Here is an 18,250-nt window from a genome sequence, read left to right as displayed (position 1 = left end):
CTTCTCTAGCCCCGCCCCCAGTGGAAGAATGAAGGGAGCAGAAACATGTGATGTGCATTCGCGTGAGTCAGCTGAGTTCCTGCTTTTCCTGGCCGGTACAAGAGACGCTCCTCACACACTGTGCGCTAAACGCACAAGTAAGCAACCCAGCCCCTATGGACGATTATTTTCGGCCGGGTTTTTTTTGCCGATAATGCCCCTTTCGGTCGATGTATTTCGGGCCACCGATATATCGGTGCATCCCTAATACAAATGTATGATACGAGGCCTACCAAACTGGTGTGAGCATGCACCAAATACTGCCTGCGCATCTCACACTAATAAAGTTGGCAACAAATATATAAACATAAATATAAATGAGAGGTTTTGGTTATATGAATTGGCCAAGGCATAATTAACCACTCAAGCGCTGAGATAAAATATTTGGGAGATCCTGAAGGCTTTCCATCCCAAATCTGTCAGATAACAAGGTAACACTATGATGAGGACTGTGTAAGGAAAAAAAAAGATGAAATAAGGAAAAAAAATTAAAAGTGAGGCCCCCTAAAAAGTAAAGTTTTGTACCATGTCCAGTTGAAATATAAAATTAAAATAAGCTTTGTTGCCCACCAACCTAAAAGTATTTCTAGAAATAAGAATAATAATAGCATAGTGAGTTAATGGGCTTTTTTATCATTTATTTAATCCGAAACATAAAAATATATTAACGTAAGGTATTAATGTATTAAAAAATATGTTAGCAAGACTTTTTAAAGAGAAAAATGTAACCTTATACAGCAACCTAGCAATACTGGATCATATGGTTGCCCTAAGGACCTTAATTATACCAAAAGCTTCCATTAAAAGTTTTCCTGAGCAAACGCGGGACTGTCCAGTTAAACGTGACACTTACCACATACTCTCCGCTGCCCTTTGTTTACCAGAGTGCAAGATGGCGGCCTCGGGCTTCCTACAACATGACGTAACATCTCTGAGCCCGATGTACTTTATTTACATAAAGGCGCAGGCATCTACGCACGTGCTATCCAGCAAGGGGGCCTTGCTGTGAATCGAGTAGATAGGCGCTCTGCTTTGTGGCTGCACGCCGATTGCCGGAGAAAGTGTCTGCTTTATAAACACGAAGCTGAGGCCGGATCAGAGCAGACCCGAGATTTGCCTGTAGGATCATAATTGGTCACGTGTTCTCCCCACGCGTGGGTCCTTCCCATCGCATTGCCGGGTGAGTAACATTACTACTATTGACTGAACCTCACCTTATGTAAAACATGCACAGCACCACCATAGGCAGTCGTGCAGCCTGGCATTAGATGCCATTTAACTCCCTAGTGCCACAACACAGCCCTGTGATGGATACACTGTGGTGCTGTGGGTATCTACAGCATGTCGCGATTCTTCAAAACAGACGATAATTGTGTGAGGAATTCTTAGCACACACTATCTTTATTTGTGATATTCATTCATGCCGAGTGTGAATTTGCAGTCTCTCTGAAGAAGGTTGTGTGTGACTGGAATCTGACAACCGGCACCTCTTTCTCTCTTGCTGTTAATTGAATATTCTCCGTTTACGGCTTTCGTTGTGTTTTTTTATCTAGTTGACAAGAAGTAAATGAAAATGTCCGGAGTAAAAAGGGCCATTGAAGACAAGGATCCGGATTACGAAGACATCTCGGTCGTGCATCACAGTAAACGCCACAGAGCAATTGAGTCCTCAGGTATGTCTTCGTTTTTTGGTCTACCCAATAACTGATCTGATATCTGCCGTTGATCTGCAATAGATTGTAAGCTCACGTGAGCAGGACCCTCTTCTCCTCCTGTTCTTGTATGTTTAGGGTGTTAATGTTGTTTTAAATTGTCTGTTAAATATTCTCACCGTTCTGTATTGTGACAGCACTACGGAATCTGCCGGCGCTATATAAAGAAATATAACGTCATTTCACGCATCTTTGGTGTTTTACTGTATTGTGAGCAGCCACTTTCTAACTTCAACACTGAAGGGCTTGACAGCTGTGTCTCTTATAGTAGAAGTGGCTTAATAACTGTCGTTTACTTAAATCCCATTAATAATCCCATTTATAGTATTTAGATTTACATCTGCAATGGTTTTTTTTTTACTTACTCAATAATTTGGCTACCATCAGCGCATTGTCATACAGACATTTAAGAGCATCGCAATTTGCGTGAAAGAAGAACATGTTTATTACCTGCGTGACTTGAGGGTCATATATTTCAGAACCAGACTTCCCACTCAGGGCCCAGAAAAATACAGAAATTTGTTTTTATTCATATACGGATCAACCACATAAAAAATAGCTACTACCCTTTTTTAGCTCTTTCAACCAGTTGCATGTTGGTAAGTACTATGGGATGGGATGTATCTATATATATGTCCCATCCCATAGTACTTACCAACATGTCTGTATAAGAAATATATATATTCTTACGTGATATGTTACTTATTTTGTCCAGTCCCCTTTTTTTCCATAGCAAGAGACTGGCGTTGTATGAATATTTGTTTTTTTATTTTTATGAATCAATAAAATAAAAACTCATTAAAGAATTTCAGAATATATTTATATTAACTTTTTTTGCTGTTTCGCTATTCCAGCTCGCGATGCTACCATCCAGAAGATTGAAGCCATTGTTAAAGAACAGTTTGCTGTTGAATTGAAGAATAAAGAACATGAAATTGAAGTTATTGATCAGGTATTGCCATTTTCTTTAAATGAGGCAGCAAAAAGATTTTTTTTTTGCTTACTAATTTCTTAGCCAGTTATATTAATTCATTTGTACTGGAATTTTCAGAACCTCCAACAAACAGCGTAGAGGGTGTATACATTGGCACATTTAGGTGTAAAGTAAAGACGTAAGCAGAATGTTTAAAACCTATTATGTTCGTTTTTTGACCATTCTTTTTCCTACGTTTTCCCCTTTTTTCCAGCGCCTTAATGAAGCCAGACGGATGATGGATAAACTCCGCGCATGCATTGTCGCCAATTACTACGCATCTGCAGCGCTCAACAAAGGCCATGAGGTACGCATGTCTTGCGTAACAGACTGTTTTTGTGTTAGTGTGATGTAATGCAGCATGGTAGAGTTGTGTCCAAATGATTTTCACTTCCTTGTGTAATGTAAAACAGAACAATGCCTTCTTTTACCCTTTCTTTCTTACTTTGTAAACAGTAGGAACCAAGGAGTATCTTGGCCAGAATGTAGAGTTAATCTGTCTTCTAGAAACCTTCTTAATGTCTTTAAATTATGATTCTAGAGGCTTGTGTATAGTTGAGCTAAAGGGACCACGCTTTCCCGTAAAGAATATTTTATGGCTTTGCTTGAGAGGGTATTCGTAGGGTCGGTTCTTAGTACCCAACGTCATGCAAAGTATATTAATATATCCCTAAAACAAGGAATCAGAATATATGAATTGGTCTTTTTATACTTTAAGTCCAACGCCTCCCCAGCCGCCTAAGTGTGCTGAATAGAATTGTGATTAGAAACACCTTTGCTCGCATCAGCACCCTTCCTACTACGTTTCTATGGTGCTGGCACGGAAGAGGCGTTGCTGGTTATAGATATGCATCTTCCAGCCAATACACTCCAATGCCTGTACGTACCGTGTGGGCTATATGGACTGTGTTCATTCGCTGAGCCTTGGCATTGAGGATCCTTCTGCAAGCTAAGAAACTGGGTAACATTTCATGCTCTAGTGCTGCTTGGCATTCAAATACAGAAGGTAGCCCAAACTCAAAAGGCTTGACTTATAAGGCTTCTAAATAGTATTAAGTAACTCCAGAATGTGCCGAGGTTGTTTCCAATGTTCTTGCCCTGCTTACTTCTTGATTATGCAATTATTTATTTTGTATCTGATTACCGGGGAGAATTCTATGAAAAAACTATTAGAAAATGATTAGACTTTGCCAGTCATTATGTGACGCTAGATTAATTTGTATTCTTTTGGGGAAACTGAATTCCACATGTCTATAATCTTTCCATTTCACTTCTGTACAAATTGTATATTGTTTCCTTTTATTGATTATTTCTTCACTATCACTATCCAAGACAGGTTTGTTTTTTTGATACAAATGGAAATTGCTCAGGACTAACACCAAGGTCTTTTTTTTTTTTTTCCTACAGGGTTCTACAGATTCAACAATTCTAAACCATCCATCTATAAAGAAGTTTTTGGAGTCCCCTTCCAGAGCTTCATCTCCTGCTAATAACCGTTCCGAGACCCCATCTGCTAATAACTCTGAAACGGAATCTGTTTGTACCCATAATGAGTACTTGGATAAAGATGGTGCTAATGATGTAAAGGCAACAGCTGGCAACAAAGTAGTACCGAAGGCTGATCCCAAACTTAGAAAGGTAAACTGCCGTTTGTGTATTCCAAATAATACCAAGATTAATTCAATGACTTTCATATGTCTTTCTATTCACCTATTGATTAATTGTAAGGGAGATCAAAAATGGTGGGGGTTCTCGTTAACCTTCAATCAAATGAGCTAATGTGTGTGATTTGTTTTCATATTTTACAGGATTCACTCACAGCAGAAAACATAGACCAGCAAAATGAAGAGTTTGCAAGGGCTGAAGATGCTAATCGCCGTTTTGTCAAGAAAACCATTGTTGTTGGAAATGTCTCAAAGTTTGTATCTCCAGTTAAACTTTTTGTGATGTTGCCAATACCTCTGGTTCATGTAGTTAAATCAGTGAATAACAATACAGTCCCCTATTTTGCGGTTATTTCTGGACACGAGAGATAATAGTAATAGCCAAGCGGCCATGTTTGTTTTGTGGGCACTGGCCTAGGCCTGACCAAGGACAAAGACCCATCAGTACCCAAGATGCATTTTGTTTTATTCTATAAACTTGTATATTCTCATTTTAAATATAACCATATCTACCGATGCGTATCCCTTCCTCTTCAGATATATTCCTCCGGACAAAAGGGAGGAAAATGACCAGTCAACCCACAAGTGGATGGTGTATGTGAGAGGCTCTAGGAAGGAACCAAGTATTGACCATTTTGTGAAGAAGGTCTGGTTTTTTCTGCACCCGAGTTACAAACCTAATGATCTCGTGGAAGTCCGGTAAATACCGTGATGTTAAATATTAAATATGTTTGAATATTCATACCTTATGTGGAACCATTTACTGCAATGTGTTAAGGATGTATCCATGTTTTCTTACCACGGTAATACAATTAAATATGTATGTAAAGTTGTGACTTTGGCAGCTGGTGTTATACAAATGACAGCAGCCATGTTTGTTGCCTCAGCTTGGCTGTTTGTTGTTAGCGTGTTATTTGTGCAATAGGTTTATGTATAAATTTAAAAAAACAAAACAATCCATAAGTGTTTGAATAGAAAAATGTAGACGTTTAATTTCAGAGAGCCTCCATTCCACTTAACACGGCGTGGTTGGGGAGAATTCCCGGTTAGAGTGCAAATTCACTTCAAGGACAGCAGGAACAAGAGGATAGATATAATCCACAACTTAAAGGTATGCATCTATTTAAAATGGGGGAGTCTGTTTTCCAAAACTCTACATTTGAAAGTTCTGTGCTTTAGGTTATCGTTCTTACAGATTCAAATAAGCAATATATATATATATATATGCATCGGAAACCCACTTTATCTGTATGTGTTAGAGAAATATATCTTAACCAATTTTTTTCCGAATCTCCACGATTATTCCTTCCCATTTTTTTTTGTCTTTCTTTTATTGAGTTGCTGATGGTGGTTAACTAGTTCAAGAAGTCTTTGGAGGGGCTTCAGGACAGGCATTTTAGTAGATAATGCCACATTTGAGACTCCAATTTCCACTCCGCGTTACGTTTTTTGTACAGTTTTGTGTTTTTTTTCGGTTGCAAAGAATTCCCCCATTGATACAAAATGGATTGATTCCTCCGATATAAATATCTGTGAGTTGGAAGCAAATCCAGAGCGCCTCCTTTCTTTTTTCTCGCAATAATTAAAAATGTTGAGTTGGTAAGGTGAGATTGACCAAACAGTTGTTTTTTTTTGCGTACTGTCGTGGATATATTGTTTACTCGGACTGCTGCTTACTGTCTTGTTATCTGGTGTTCTTGTTGATTCTTCAAAATGCTTAATACTGATAAACATACCACTGAACTTGCATGTCCAGCCAGTTTCATGTCCTTAAGAAAGCGCTTAATGGGTAGAAATAACTACTACTACTACTACTAAATAATGCAGAGAAAATAAAGCTAAGATGGCTGGTTTTATGGTATGCACATGAGAGGGGTTTCTTGTTTTTATTACATGTTTACATATTGTATGTCAACACGTAAAATATACGAACAAAGAAAAGGAATCCCAGCACTCCAAAGAGCTTCCAATCTTTAGGTTACTTTATTTAGAGAAAGCAAAAAAAAGCAACGTTTCGGCCTTTGTCAAGCTGGCCGAAACGTTGCTTTTTTTTTTTTTTTTTTGTTGCTTTCTCTAAATAAAGTAACCTAAAGATTGGAAGCTGTTTGGAGTGCTGGGATTCCTTTTCTTTGTTCGTGTGCTTCAAGCGGGTTTATGCTGTCCGTTTTTTTTCCTGCTAGCACCCAGCTTCCTGGGAGTTGAGTTCAGAACCACTTTTTCTTTTTTACAACACGTAAAATATAGGCATTGAAAAAGGTACTGATCTTTAATCTGTCAAGTGCTCTGGTTGTATGAGTGAAATCGTGTTCATACTTGCGTATCTTCTTTATATTTGTACAGCTGGACAGGACCTACACTGGTCTGCAAACCCTTGGAGCAGAAACGGTATGATATACCCCCCCCCCCATTTATATTTAAAATCTTACAGATTCTCCTTACAAAGGCTGATACACCACCTCATAATTCTGCGCATGGTCAAACATTTCAGGTCTTGCATTCTGTCATATAATGTTATGTTTACAAGCCAATCTCCAGTCCACCATGTAACGAGGTGTCTTATACCCAAATTGAACAAATACAAAGCTTTTACCAGGCATACAGAACACTGGTTTGAATGATATTTCTGCTGAAGTGTTGATAGGGTACTTGTGTAACAAAATAAACTTGACATTTTACTGTAACGTGTTAAGCATCTGAGGTTGTCAACCTACAGGTTGTGGAGGTCGAGCTTTACAGACACTCCTTTGGAGAAGATGCTCTCTACTCCCAGTCATCGAATGAGTCTTGCCAGTCAGATAGAAGTACTCCTTTACCTGCCCTGGTTAAAACCTCTTCTCCAGTCAAAGGGGGGCATGATTCCAACGAGAAGGGTAAGTAATACTTGCATTAAGTAGATATGTGTTTAATCGATTCCTCGTGTTAATATGCACATTAGTGCCTATGATAGTTGTGTCCTGATGTTTTTTTCCTCCTTGCATGGAGCACTGCTAAGCAGACCGAGACTCCAACGCACCCAAGCACACGAGGAAGCTTTGTGCAAACGCGTTCCCAGAGCAATAACATTTTATTAACTTGTAGGTTACTAACGACAGCAGTTGTATAGCTCATCACACATGAGCACTTACTCACTGGTGTACACCTACAAAGTACTTTAACCCCTTAAGGACAATGGGCGGTCCCTAAACCCATTGAAAACATTGCATTTTGAGCCCGTACATGTATGGGCTTTGTCATTAAGGGGTTAGTATCCATCCTTTGTTGATTGGGCTGCATTGGACACTGGGAAGTCCCTTTAACAGACGCCCACAACAGTATGTGACTTTTTACATCATGGTATAAAGTAACCTTTTTATTCAGGCTTTTTCTAGTGGCAAGTTATTTTAGTCTACAATTAACTATATGCCCAGGTTTTATATAGGATATTTTTACCTTTTTACAAGGTTTTACCATGGCTCCTGAACCATCATATTACCCCCATCCTTCATCACTTGAGCGCACACCAACCAAAATGACCCAGAGGTTCACATTCGGAGTTCATGGCAACACTGCTTTCCAGCCGATCACGGCCAGCTGTAAGATTGTGCCACAGGGGCAGGCGTCTACCTTGGCAGAGTCGCCTGGGAAATCTTTCCAGCCGATCACAATGAGCTGCAAGATTGTGTCAGGTACTGCATTCGCTCAACATCTCTAATTTATAGGCTTCTGGAAGTATTACTGTGAGTTAATAAATCGTATGGTCCAAGCCTAGAAGCATGTGAAAGATTCCAGGAATCCAAGTGTTTTTCTTTCTCTCAACAGCTTTTTTTTCATTTTTTTTTTTTTTAGCGGATACTTCTAGTTCCTGCTCATGCTCTCATTCACTCTTTCTTTTCTGCTGCTATGTTGACAGCCCCTGCACTGTACTTACCATATCAGCCCAGTGAATTTATTCACATGGCTTGCAATCTCTAAATCAAACTGTTGCTTGGTAATCCATGTTTTACTCCTGGTTGGCACCCTTAGTCTAACGTGTTTATTCAGGAAAGGGATTGTACAGAACAGGTCACCAGAGCATGTAGCCAGCTCTCCAAAATTGTAAATCACAACTAGGAACATTAGCTTATTATAGACAAACATCTATTCTATTTTTGTATACTATTTCATTTTAATAGGGTCATACTGAAGTGAGTGGTTTTGGATATAATTAACAGCTTTGCCATGTTTTCTCCCCTTAAAACATAGGGAGTCCCACCAGTAAACACTCCAGTGCGTCACAAGCTGTTAGTGGAACACAATCTCCAGTCCCAAAGGTTCATGGGAGCAATATTACAACCCCAACAATTAAGGTAGGACGTACCTTTAGGACGTATCTGTAGCTATTCACCGCTTTGTACAGTCCACAGTGTGGAAGTTTTCTTTGTTTGGGTGAACTTTTTTCAGCTCCATGCACCAAACGCTGCCCAAAATTACTTTTTGTCCCAGTCTCACTTTCCGATAATGCTTGTCACTTTTTTACGTGGCAGGCTGGGTACTGATAGGCCAAACTATACTGTGGCTACAACAAAAGAGCTCTTTTTATGTGCTAGCAGTTTGAGCCATTGATAGTATTGGCCAGACTGTAAGACAGAAATGCATTGGGTGAAGTACTATACAGTGTTTTCTATCCACTTGCTTGTTTTTCTTAGCATTTCAATGAGAGCTATAAAGAGCCATGCTGGAGCCATAATGATATGGCATTCGGCGTATTATCAAGTATTCTGGGTAAAAGATGCACAATACATTTTATAATATAAACATTTTTGTAGTTATTAATACTCTTTTTCAAATTGAAGTATATTGCACCTAAACCAAAAAACTACTTCTTGTATATGAGTGTTCACAGCTTCTGTGTTCCTCTTAGCAGGAGGAGTCCATGTTTGCTGCTATGCCTCCACTCTGTCCTATTGGAAGTCATCCAAAGGCTCAAAGCCCAAAGACTGTCGCTGGAGGGCTTGGTGCATTTACAAAGGTAAACTGTGTTTAATGGAAAACATCAAAGCATTTGCAAGTCACCAGAGCACTAGTATGCAATATTTTTGGGGGTTATGAAGAGTGGCAGGAGTGCGTGTTGCATGTGCATAGTGTTGCGTGTTAATGGAATGTGTTCAGTGCATTAAGCGTCCTTTTCTTATAAATGTATGAAGTAACTCTTGAAATACAGAGCCACGTGAAAGCAAACTGTGCCTGGTCAGAGTGACCCGATCTCAACGGAAGGGAGAGAGAAATAGCCAATGGCATCCACTAACCTGATGTAAAAATACAGGGCCACGTGAAAAGAAACCGCACGTTGAGAGTGATTTGATCCCTATGGAAGCGAGAGAAAAATAGCTGGTGGAATCCTATAGTGGATCTATAAAGGACCCGTGCCTCCAAATCACTACTTTAACTAATCCTGCCTAAATAACTAGAGCCAGGACAAAAATACCAATAGCCTCCTAAGCAGTATAAGTATATGGCCAGTGAGATGTACAGTTTGTCCCTACGTGTGTTTCACCACACAGCGTGTATTTATCGGTAATTGTGGTTGTGTGAACTATAGAAAGGAAGTTGAGGTTTACGTCTCAGAAACCATCAGTAGTTCTTGAACGGCAGAACCATTGGCAGAAGTCCAGAGATCCTAGCCAATCAAAAATTAATTTGAAAATTGTTCCCATTGGTTGAGAGTTCTATGGCCTAACAATACAACTTCCTTTCTATAACCCACACATACAATATTTCCTCTTGCCCTCTATTTGTTTTCTTTTGACCATTTATGTTTGTTTTGACGAAATCACCAAGATTTATATAAAATTAAGATTTCCTCTTAAATAATAATTTAAAATATGTTTCCTTAGGTGATTATAAAGCAAGAACCTGTCGAACCTTCTCAGCAGCAGGAAAACCCATCGACGTCTCAGCCACCTATCCAGCAGATTGTGACCGTGAAGGGTAATCAAATGATTGCTGTGTCTCCGCAGAAAAATCTGAGCACGTCCGAAGGTTCCAAGGTAACGGAGCAGCTCTACTTTATACTGAGAGCTGTTACTGAGAATGTGTCGGTAATTAGGTCCCCCCCCCCCATTCATTGAATGAAAAGCAGTAGACTTGTGCATTCGGATTCGTACGAATTGCAAATTTACCAGATTTGGGTAGATTTGGTGACTCGTACAAAGCCACAAAAGCGAGGCCAGACACCCACGAATCGGATGAAAATGAAGCAAAAAGCTTAGAATTGTCTCTACTTCACTGCCGACCGCTTCCGTATCTTCTTACTTGAACTCCCTTACGAAAAATTACTGCAGTTTTTTCTGAAGTAATACTGCAGTTTTTTGGACATGAAAAAACTGCAATACTGCACTTTTACTGCAGTATTACTGCACTTTTACTGCATTATTACTGCACATTTACTGCACTTTTTTTTTAATATTGCAAACCTACAGTTGTACTTCAAAGTATTGTAGCTTTATTGCATTTGTACCTCCGTACAAAAATAACTGCAGTACAACTGCAGTACAGTGAAGTACAAATGCAGTAAAACTACAGTAAATGTGCAGTAATACTGCAGTAAAAGTGCAGTATTGCAGTTTTTTCATGTCCAAAAAACTGCAGTATTACTTCAGAAAAACTGCAGTATTTTTTTGTAAGGGCTGAGTGCAAATGAACGGGCCAAAAACGAACTGAAAAATGTGTCCGTATCGTTTTTGGCCCTTTTGCATGTGTCAAGAAGGCAGGAAAGTGTAAATTGCAGTCATTGTTACATTGCATGTTATTTATAGAGTGTATTCTGTGGGTCTGTAACAAAAGGGGACGATCCTGTGTGACCCTTTGTGTTACAGGAAAGTCAGTCACTAAAATCGCCCTTTGTTTCAGATTGTCAGCATTCCAGTTGGCTCAGCAGTTCCGGCAGCCATTAAACCATCTGTGACCATAAGCGGGGGCCAAATTTTGGTTGCCAAAGCGACTCCTTCCACTGCCAAAGTGGTTGGTCAGAAGCAGATGGTTGCTCAGGGAGTGGCGAAAGCTGTTGTAAGCGGCGGGAATGTTATAGCCCAGTCTGCGCAGGGCTTATCAAAAACCCAAGTAACAACAGCAACTGTGAAATCTGGATCCCAAGGATCTGGTAAGGATCTCCGTGCGGTCTAGTGCCGGATCATGTACGTGTAATTTCATACAAATAATATGATACAAATTCTTTGAACGTTTTCTAGTGATGGCGACTCTACAACTACCAGCGACAAATATTGCAAACCTTGCCAATCTACCTCCTGGAACCAAACTTTACCTCACAACCAACAGCAAGAATCCTTCCGGCAAAGGAAAATTGCTTCTCATACCGCAAGGGGCCATCCTGAGGGCAGCAAACACGGCTAGTAAGTGACAACGCTAATAATCCACTCTGTCTTCGTCCCAGTATGCTCGTTCCTATTACATCGTGGTATGACAGACTTTTGTCTAGGCACGGCTCATCCCGGCTGAGGAACGCTTAGGCTCTTTATGGGCCTAATGAATTTTCACTGGTAAATGAAAAAAGTGTAATTCACTTAAGCTGGGCTATCTCTGCAGCTTGTTAACCAATACTACTTGGGTGGCTTTGGAGCGCTGCATGCATCTAAAATCGCTTTAATTCTGAAAGCCATATGTTTTGTTTTTTTATAGTATGCCTTTTTTGATTTATTTGCAAACTGATTCCACGTCTTCACTCAATTCATCTGTGGTCTTTCAGATATCCAGTCTGGGGTGTCCACCAGTAGTAATGCAACTGGTGCTGCAGCTACCACCAGTGGATTACCACAGCACCTCACCTACACCTCCTATATCCTGAAGCAGACGCCACAGGTGAGGACGATGTCTGGTCATCACTTGGCTTTGTTGACATACAAGTTATCTACTATTAACAATGTGGCTTCCATTTCTCATTAGGGAACATTTTTAGTTGGACAGCCGTCTCAACAGGCATCCGGGAAGCAGGCAGCCCAGAACGTGGTAGTCCAAGGGAATGTGGCAACGGCTGCCCAGGGTCAGGTCTTAAAAGTAACCCCTGGACAGAAGACCAGTGCACTTGTGCAGGTGCGTTTCTAACAATATGGTTTTCTCTACCTATGTCATCTACCTAAATATCCGGGACTCTATCCGATTTGCTCTCTATTAAGCAATTTGACTCCCAGTGAACATAAGCATGTAATGAAGAATAACACTTTACATATGTATATTCTATATCGTTTAAATTAAACACCACAAAAAATAAGCGGATCCAAATTGAGGCTAAAAACCATTAACTGTCTTAATTTCATATAATAATCTACAATGCAAGTAGTGGTGCCTAGTGGGACGTCGACATTCAGGAATAGTTTAGTTTCATATCTATATGTATTTCAGGGTTAGCATGGATTGAACTTATTTAAAACATCCGCCACTATTAAGAGTTACATTTAAAACCCTTTGTTAGTGTTAGAATATTACTAACCCCCTTGAAATAGTTAACACAGTGTCATAAGTGATTTCTGGCAGCAAATGTCAATTGAGTTAACTATTTAATGTTACGTGAGCCTCGTTGAGTATTTGGTAAGGTTGTTCCCTCACTTTCTAGAATGTTTTTTTCGGGCCCCAGTGTTTAAGTGGAAACCTGGTTTTAAACAGGGAGTTGAATCACAAACCATGTTGTAACCACCATTAATACCAATTTATGTTTTTGTTTCTTTTTAGATTATTCTGTGCTGCTGTTCTGTGATACCAGCATACTTTTGGTTTTAATAGAGATACTTTAGCAAACAGATTTTTTTTTTTCCTTTTCTGCTCTCAGGGAAACAGTGGATCAGCTTCACAGCCAAAATTAGCAGAAAGTGTGCTAAAATCTCTGCCGGTGGCTTCCCAGACACAGAAACCAGGAACTACTTTACTGAGGGTAGCAGGGGGCATCATAACAGCAGCTGGTTCATCGCTACCGCCTCTGTCTGGTAATGGACCTGCACAGCAGGTAAAAGCACACAAGCGGGTGGGGGTATATAAATCGAATATGTCCTATCTTTCTGCTACTGTCAGGGTAGTGTGAGTTACATGAGTTACATAATAAAAAGTGCCCAGAAGTTAAAGTGGAATTGGGTTACCGATAATTTATTTTCTGCAATACCAGTATTTATGGCATTGGCTACTTCTCGGGTGATCTACTCAGTATGAAATACTGAGCGATGAGATAGGGTTTGCGCTTATGCGTTATTCACAGTCAGAGCAGATTTCCGGGTTGGGGCCATTGTCCCTGTTTTTATGTTTGCACGTTGTTTTCGTTAGAATATCTTAATTGATCTGATTTTTTTTCTCCACTTTCTTCCAAGCCTGTAGAAGCAGCCAGCTCCCCCGTCTCCCATAGTAATTCCTCCGTCAAGGTTGCGTTACAACAGCAGCCAAATGTTCCCAGTGCAGCGCATGTTAAGTCATTGGTGGTCAGTAAACCCAGCACTTCTTCTGCTCCAGCGACTACCTCTAGAGCCACACCAAGTCCCGCACACTCCACTTCAGTGCTAACAGGTACATACTAAGCAATCTTCACCGAGATGGTTGTAGACAAGCGGAGCAGCCTTCCCGCAGAAGTAGAGGTTTTTACTGTGGTGGAATGTTGACGAGCGTGGGGGAAAAAACATACGATTATCATGAATGGGAGGCAATACCCAATCCAAACGTTATGTTTAAAATAGTACAGATATAGTACCAAATCAAACAGCAACTTCATCATGGTTATTGGCTCCAAATATATGAAAATTGGTGTTTAAGGTTTAAACTTCTCCCTTTAAAGAATGGGAAGTTTGGAAGGGAATCATAATTTAGACTTTTCGAATGCAAACCATTCTTTGACTTTTAATACTTGTTTTTTCTCTAGTTAAAACTGAGCCCGATACACCTGTTAACTCCGGCAATGCGCTTGCATTTAGCGTTGGAAATGCGCCAGTAAAGACGGAAGACAGTTTGGACGTAGAAACCTGCTCTGTGAAGTAATTTTTTTCTTTTCTGATCAGTCTTTTTTTCTTACATGCTATTCTAATTCTTTTAGTACAAGCTTGAAGAAACAAGTACAGTAATTATTGAATGTGCAGCCATTAATACCAGTATGTACGCCGTGTGAAAATAAAATATGGGTGCCGCATTAGCTTACCTTCCCAAATATTTAGTTTTCAACGAAAACCGTAGTTACTGGATGACGACAATCTCTAAATATCTGTCTTTGAAATCTTATTGTTGAATGCGTTTTAAGTGATATTTCTGATGGATCCATTGCAGAACGGAACACGTACAAAACTTCAAACAGCTGCTAACAGCCACCGTGAAGAAGGTCCCACTTATAGCTGAAAAAAGTAAGGAACATTTTGGGCAAGGCAAATTGTTACTGTCTAAAAAAAGTATTGGATGAAAACTGAGAGGACTGGGAAAGTAAGGTTCTGTTGTCCCTGCGTAGGTGATGATGGGTATGCTTTCTGCGCAAGCTCGGTGGAACAATACTACAGCTGGAACATTGGGAAGAGGAGAGCAGCAGAGGTACGGACTTAAATATTCCTTAGTTTGTCTCTGTTCTTGTATTGAAAATTAATTTGGCTATGTGTTTGGTCTTTATATGATAACATGCTGTATCATTCACCGTATTGATTTCTGTTGTTTGGAAAAAACATTTGATGTTATCAGGGAAGGGTATGTAGTTTGCATTTATCCCTTTCCAGCTGGCTTTGTTTGAAGTCATGATCTGTTCTTCAGTGTGGTCGTTGAACTATTTCAGCAAACTGTTATGTGCACTCACAAGCGTTTATCATTAATTGTGAACCGCTTTCCTAGTGGCAACGGGCTGTAACAATGCGGAAAATGCTGCAAGACGTCATTGAAAGGCAGCCAAAGTTCAGTAACGTCAGCCCACTGAAAACCAAGCAGATTGTCCACTGGTGTCGCATCCATGGCTACACTCCTCCAGACCCGGAAACCACTGGGGATGATCGAGAGTCAATTGAGGATGTGCTGACTCGTATAGACAATGAGTCGGGTAAGAAGCTATGTCTAGTGTTTTTAGCATGTACTGTGATTGTATGTGCAACACAACAGAATGGGTTTGTTTCAGCAGTGTGCCACTGTGGGAAATCAGGGGCCACTGTGTTACAAGTGTTCCTGTAATAGTAAGATATTGGATCTGAGGTGCCAGCTCTTGGCTAAAAAAAGCACAAATGTTTGGCCCGATAATAACCAGATAGAACATACAAACTGTTGGCATTAAATGTGAGGTGAGTACTGCTTCAGCATAAAATGTAGTTTATTAGCCAAATGTTAGAGGGGTCAACAACACATGGCGATTGGAGCGAATGGATCAGTGTTTTGTGCAGTACAGATGATGTTCGGTTCAAATTTAAAATTTGGGAGCAATCACCGTGTTCCAATAATATAAAATCATGTATGCAAATAATTTAATCACTGGACCGTATGTTCTATGTTTTAATTTGTTTTTAGCCTTACCCACATCATACTCCTCTGCGGAGGCTCTCTGTCGAAAAGTAGAAGAACTAGAGAGGATTTTGAAAAAGGAAACCGAAGTTGAAGAAGATGTGGATATTCTGAGTACAGACGAAGAACAGAAGCAGCAAAGTGAAAAAGAGAATGAAACGGTCGATGAGTTAAAATATTATCTGACACCCAGTCCTGCCTGTGAGTTCGTTAGAGACACGGCACAAGAGGTGAGGCTTTTTGTATTCATTATAGCTCATGGGTCCGGTATGTGGTCCTACGAGAACAATCCGTGCAATACAGTTACACTAACCGTCCATTAGCTGTCGCGTGTCACGTCTACGTGGGTATGGAGCAATCGGCATTTAGTGCCTCTGTGATTCTTTGCCTGGTGGTGTGTCTGAATTTATTTAAATGGGAACTAGAACTGCATGATGTTGTGTGAATTGTTTCCTTTCCAGAGGAGAGGTCAGAGGGAGGAGAGGTAATCTGAATAAGATAAACATATACATTTGTGTCAATGTGGGTAGGCAGTTGCGTTTGGAATACCTGAGCTCTTGGTAAGAAATTCTGCGTTTTTCTTCTCTGTAAGAAAGTTACGGGGCCACTAAAATAGCTAAACTGCTGCCATCTTTTGGACTATTTCTTGTAGACCTCTGTGGGTATATCTTCTGTACGACTTCTGAATTTCTTTTTATAGTTTAGAACAGTGAATTTTAACTCCAGCCCTAGATGCTCAAAAACAGGCCATAGTTTTTGGATATGAGCATTAAATAAAAAGTCATTAAATGAATTAATGAATACTATTAGAAAGCTTAGTGTATTGGCTGGCTGCACTGGTTGTGGTCTGCATTCCTTTAAAGATTTCACACGTAACATGACATTTTTGTGCTGCTTTTTCCCCGTTTCAAGATTGGCGTTTCCTTACAACCAATCGAAGTGCAAACAAATATTTACGCTTCTCCTGTCGAAGAAATGATTTTAAAGGTAGGAATTCCTTTTTATTGAAAATGTTGGTGGTTTTCCTTGTGTTCTGCAAGCTTACAAAATGGGCTATAATATGAGAACTAAAACTTTATGCGCTGTTTTGACATTCTACTATTAGTGATTTCACGCCAATGCATTATAAAACGCTGAATATGTATTCTGTTGTCTAGGCTACTAAACAGTTTGTGAGTGACATACTGCGCGATGCCTTATCTATTGGATATCAAATGACCTCTCGCAATCGGTATGTAAAATGTAAATTGCTTACTTGTGCTGCTCTAAAACATTAGCTTTTTATTTATTTATTTATTTATTTTTACATGTTTCCTCCTATCATGTGTTAGACTCCCTGTGCCCCAAAGGTAACCTATTTTTGAAGCGATTCTGATTCGGTTTCCCCTTGATAACCCGTTTATTTTTTTCTTGTGCTTATGTGTCAATAGTTGACAGTTTTAATAGTCGCACAGTTTTTAATATAGGCTTTATATCATAGCGGAGGAAGAGACTTTCCTCTATTCTTCAGAATTGCAGTCCTTTCCCCCTAGATCTTACAATATTCTAAACAAAGAGGTTTCTTCATTTAAATATACTATTTATTTTAGTAGAAAGTAATATAAGAGTGCATGTGTCTGTAATCCAACTCCTGCTTTCCTTGCGTAGAGCGCCAAGAGAAATTACGGTTACCAACATCCAGCAAGCAATCTGCAACATTCCTTTATTTGACTTTCTCACCAACCGGCACATGGGTGCGTTAAATGCGGATAACGATCTTCCTTTGAAATAAAATATCTGCGCTTCGGATTGTCATTAACCCACATCAACATAGCCAGCACGACGTGAGCCATCGGGATCCTGCGTGGCCGGACCTGTGACTCTACAGCACAGAGTGACCTGCGGTTTTACAATGCTCGCTATACTAGTGTAAATAGTCAAAAACACATAGGTGATAAATGTGTATGTATGCGTGTACATATTATATGTGTACTTTGTATGTTTCAAAGGTGAAACATTAAAGAAACCCCTTTTCTGCAGTAAATTGAAAGTATCTGAAATTCTATTTATTTTACTTCTGCAAAGTGTAGGAATAACTGGACCAGCATTTTTATTTTACCGATTGGGTGGTAGATAAGCTGAAATGTCTCCCATCAGAAGTGGCAGAGGCTAATACAGAGAGGGAATTTAACCATGCGTGGGATAGGCATATGGCTCCTGAATCTAAGGTTTGAGTATTTAAAGTAGGAGAAACAGGCAGACTAGACGGGCCAACTGGTTCTTATCTGCTGTCAGTCTATGTTTCTGTGTCTTAGACATATAAACCTGCAGTGGTTACCGTTATTCTCATAGTATTTGGTTGTCAGCATAATTAACCCATTCATGACAAAGCTCGTACATGTACAGGCTCACAATGC

General features: G+C 39.8%; 1 protein-coding gene across 1 annotated transcript; it reads left to right on the top strand.

The window, feature by feature from the left end:
- The first annotated feature begins 1,612 nt into the window (after positions 1-1,612).
- On the top strand, positions 1,613-17,625 carry LOC149288234 (YEATS domain-containing protein 2-like). Its single transcript, XM_089491983.1, has 27 exons — positions 1,613-1,712; positions 2,606-2,703; positions 2,939-3,031; positions 4,132-4,362; positions 4,533-4,642; positions 4,926-5,087; positions 5,388-5,499; positions 6,729-6,773; positions 7,102-7,258; positions 7,829-8,053; positions 8,610-8,713; positions 9,268-9,375; positions 10,241-10,393; positions 11,256-11,505; positions 11,594-11,755; positions 12,109-12,221; positions 12,306-12,452; positions 13,186-13,359; positions 13,715-13,907; positions 14,257-14,368; positions 14,655-14,728; positions 14,830-14,909; positions 15,201-15,402; positions 15,861-16,084; positions 16,767-16,841; positions 17,012-17,085; positions 17,502-17,625. Exons 1-27 carry the CDS (start codon positions 1,613-1,615, stop codon positions 17,623-17,625), a joined length of 3,702 nt encoding a protein of 1,233 aa, XP_089348109.1.
- Positions 17,626-18,250: the final 625 nt, after the last annotated feature.

The sequence above is a fragment of the Sceloporus occidentalis genome, unplaced genomic scaffold, assembly GCF_023333645.1.
Source record: "Sceloporus occidentalis isolate IW3139 unplaced genomic scaffold, rSceOcc1.0.p SCAF_53, whole genome shotgun sequence".
NCBI classification, from domain to species: domain Eukaryota; kingdom Metazoa; phylum Chordata; class Lepidosauria; order Squamata; family Phrynosomatidae; genus Sceloporus; species Sceloporus occidentalis.
Note: the sequence above shows the minus strand (reverse complement) of the source record. Positions and strands in the feature narration are given on the sequence as shown.

Excerpts from the sequence above, each read along its gene's own strand:
- LOC149288234 (XM_089491983.1), top strand. The coding sequence starts at position 1,613 with ATGTCCGGAGTAAAAAGGGCCATTGAAGACAAGGATCCGGATTACGAA. Across the intron at positions 6,774-7,101 it reads AAACCCTTGGAGCAGAAACG|GTTGTGGAGGTCGAGCTTTA; the intron begins GTATGATATACC and ends GTCAACCTACAG. Across the intron at positions 8,054-8,609 it reads GAGCTGCAAGATTGTGTCAG|GGAGTCCCACCAGTAAACAC; the intron begins GTACTGCATTCG and ends CTTAAAACATAG.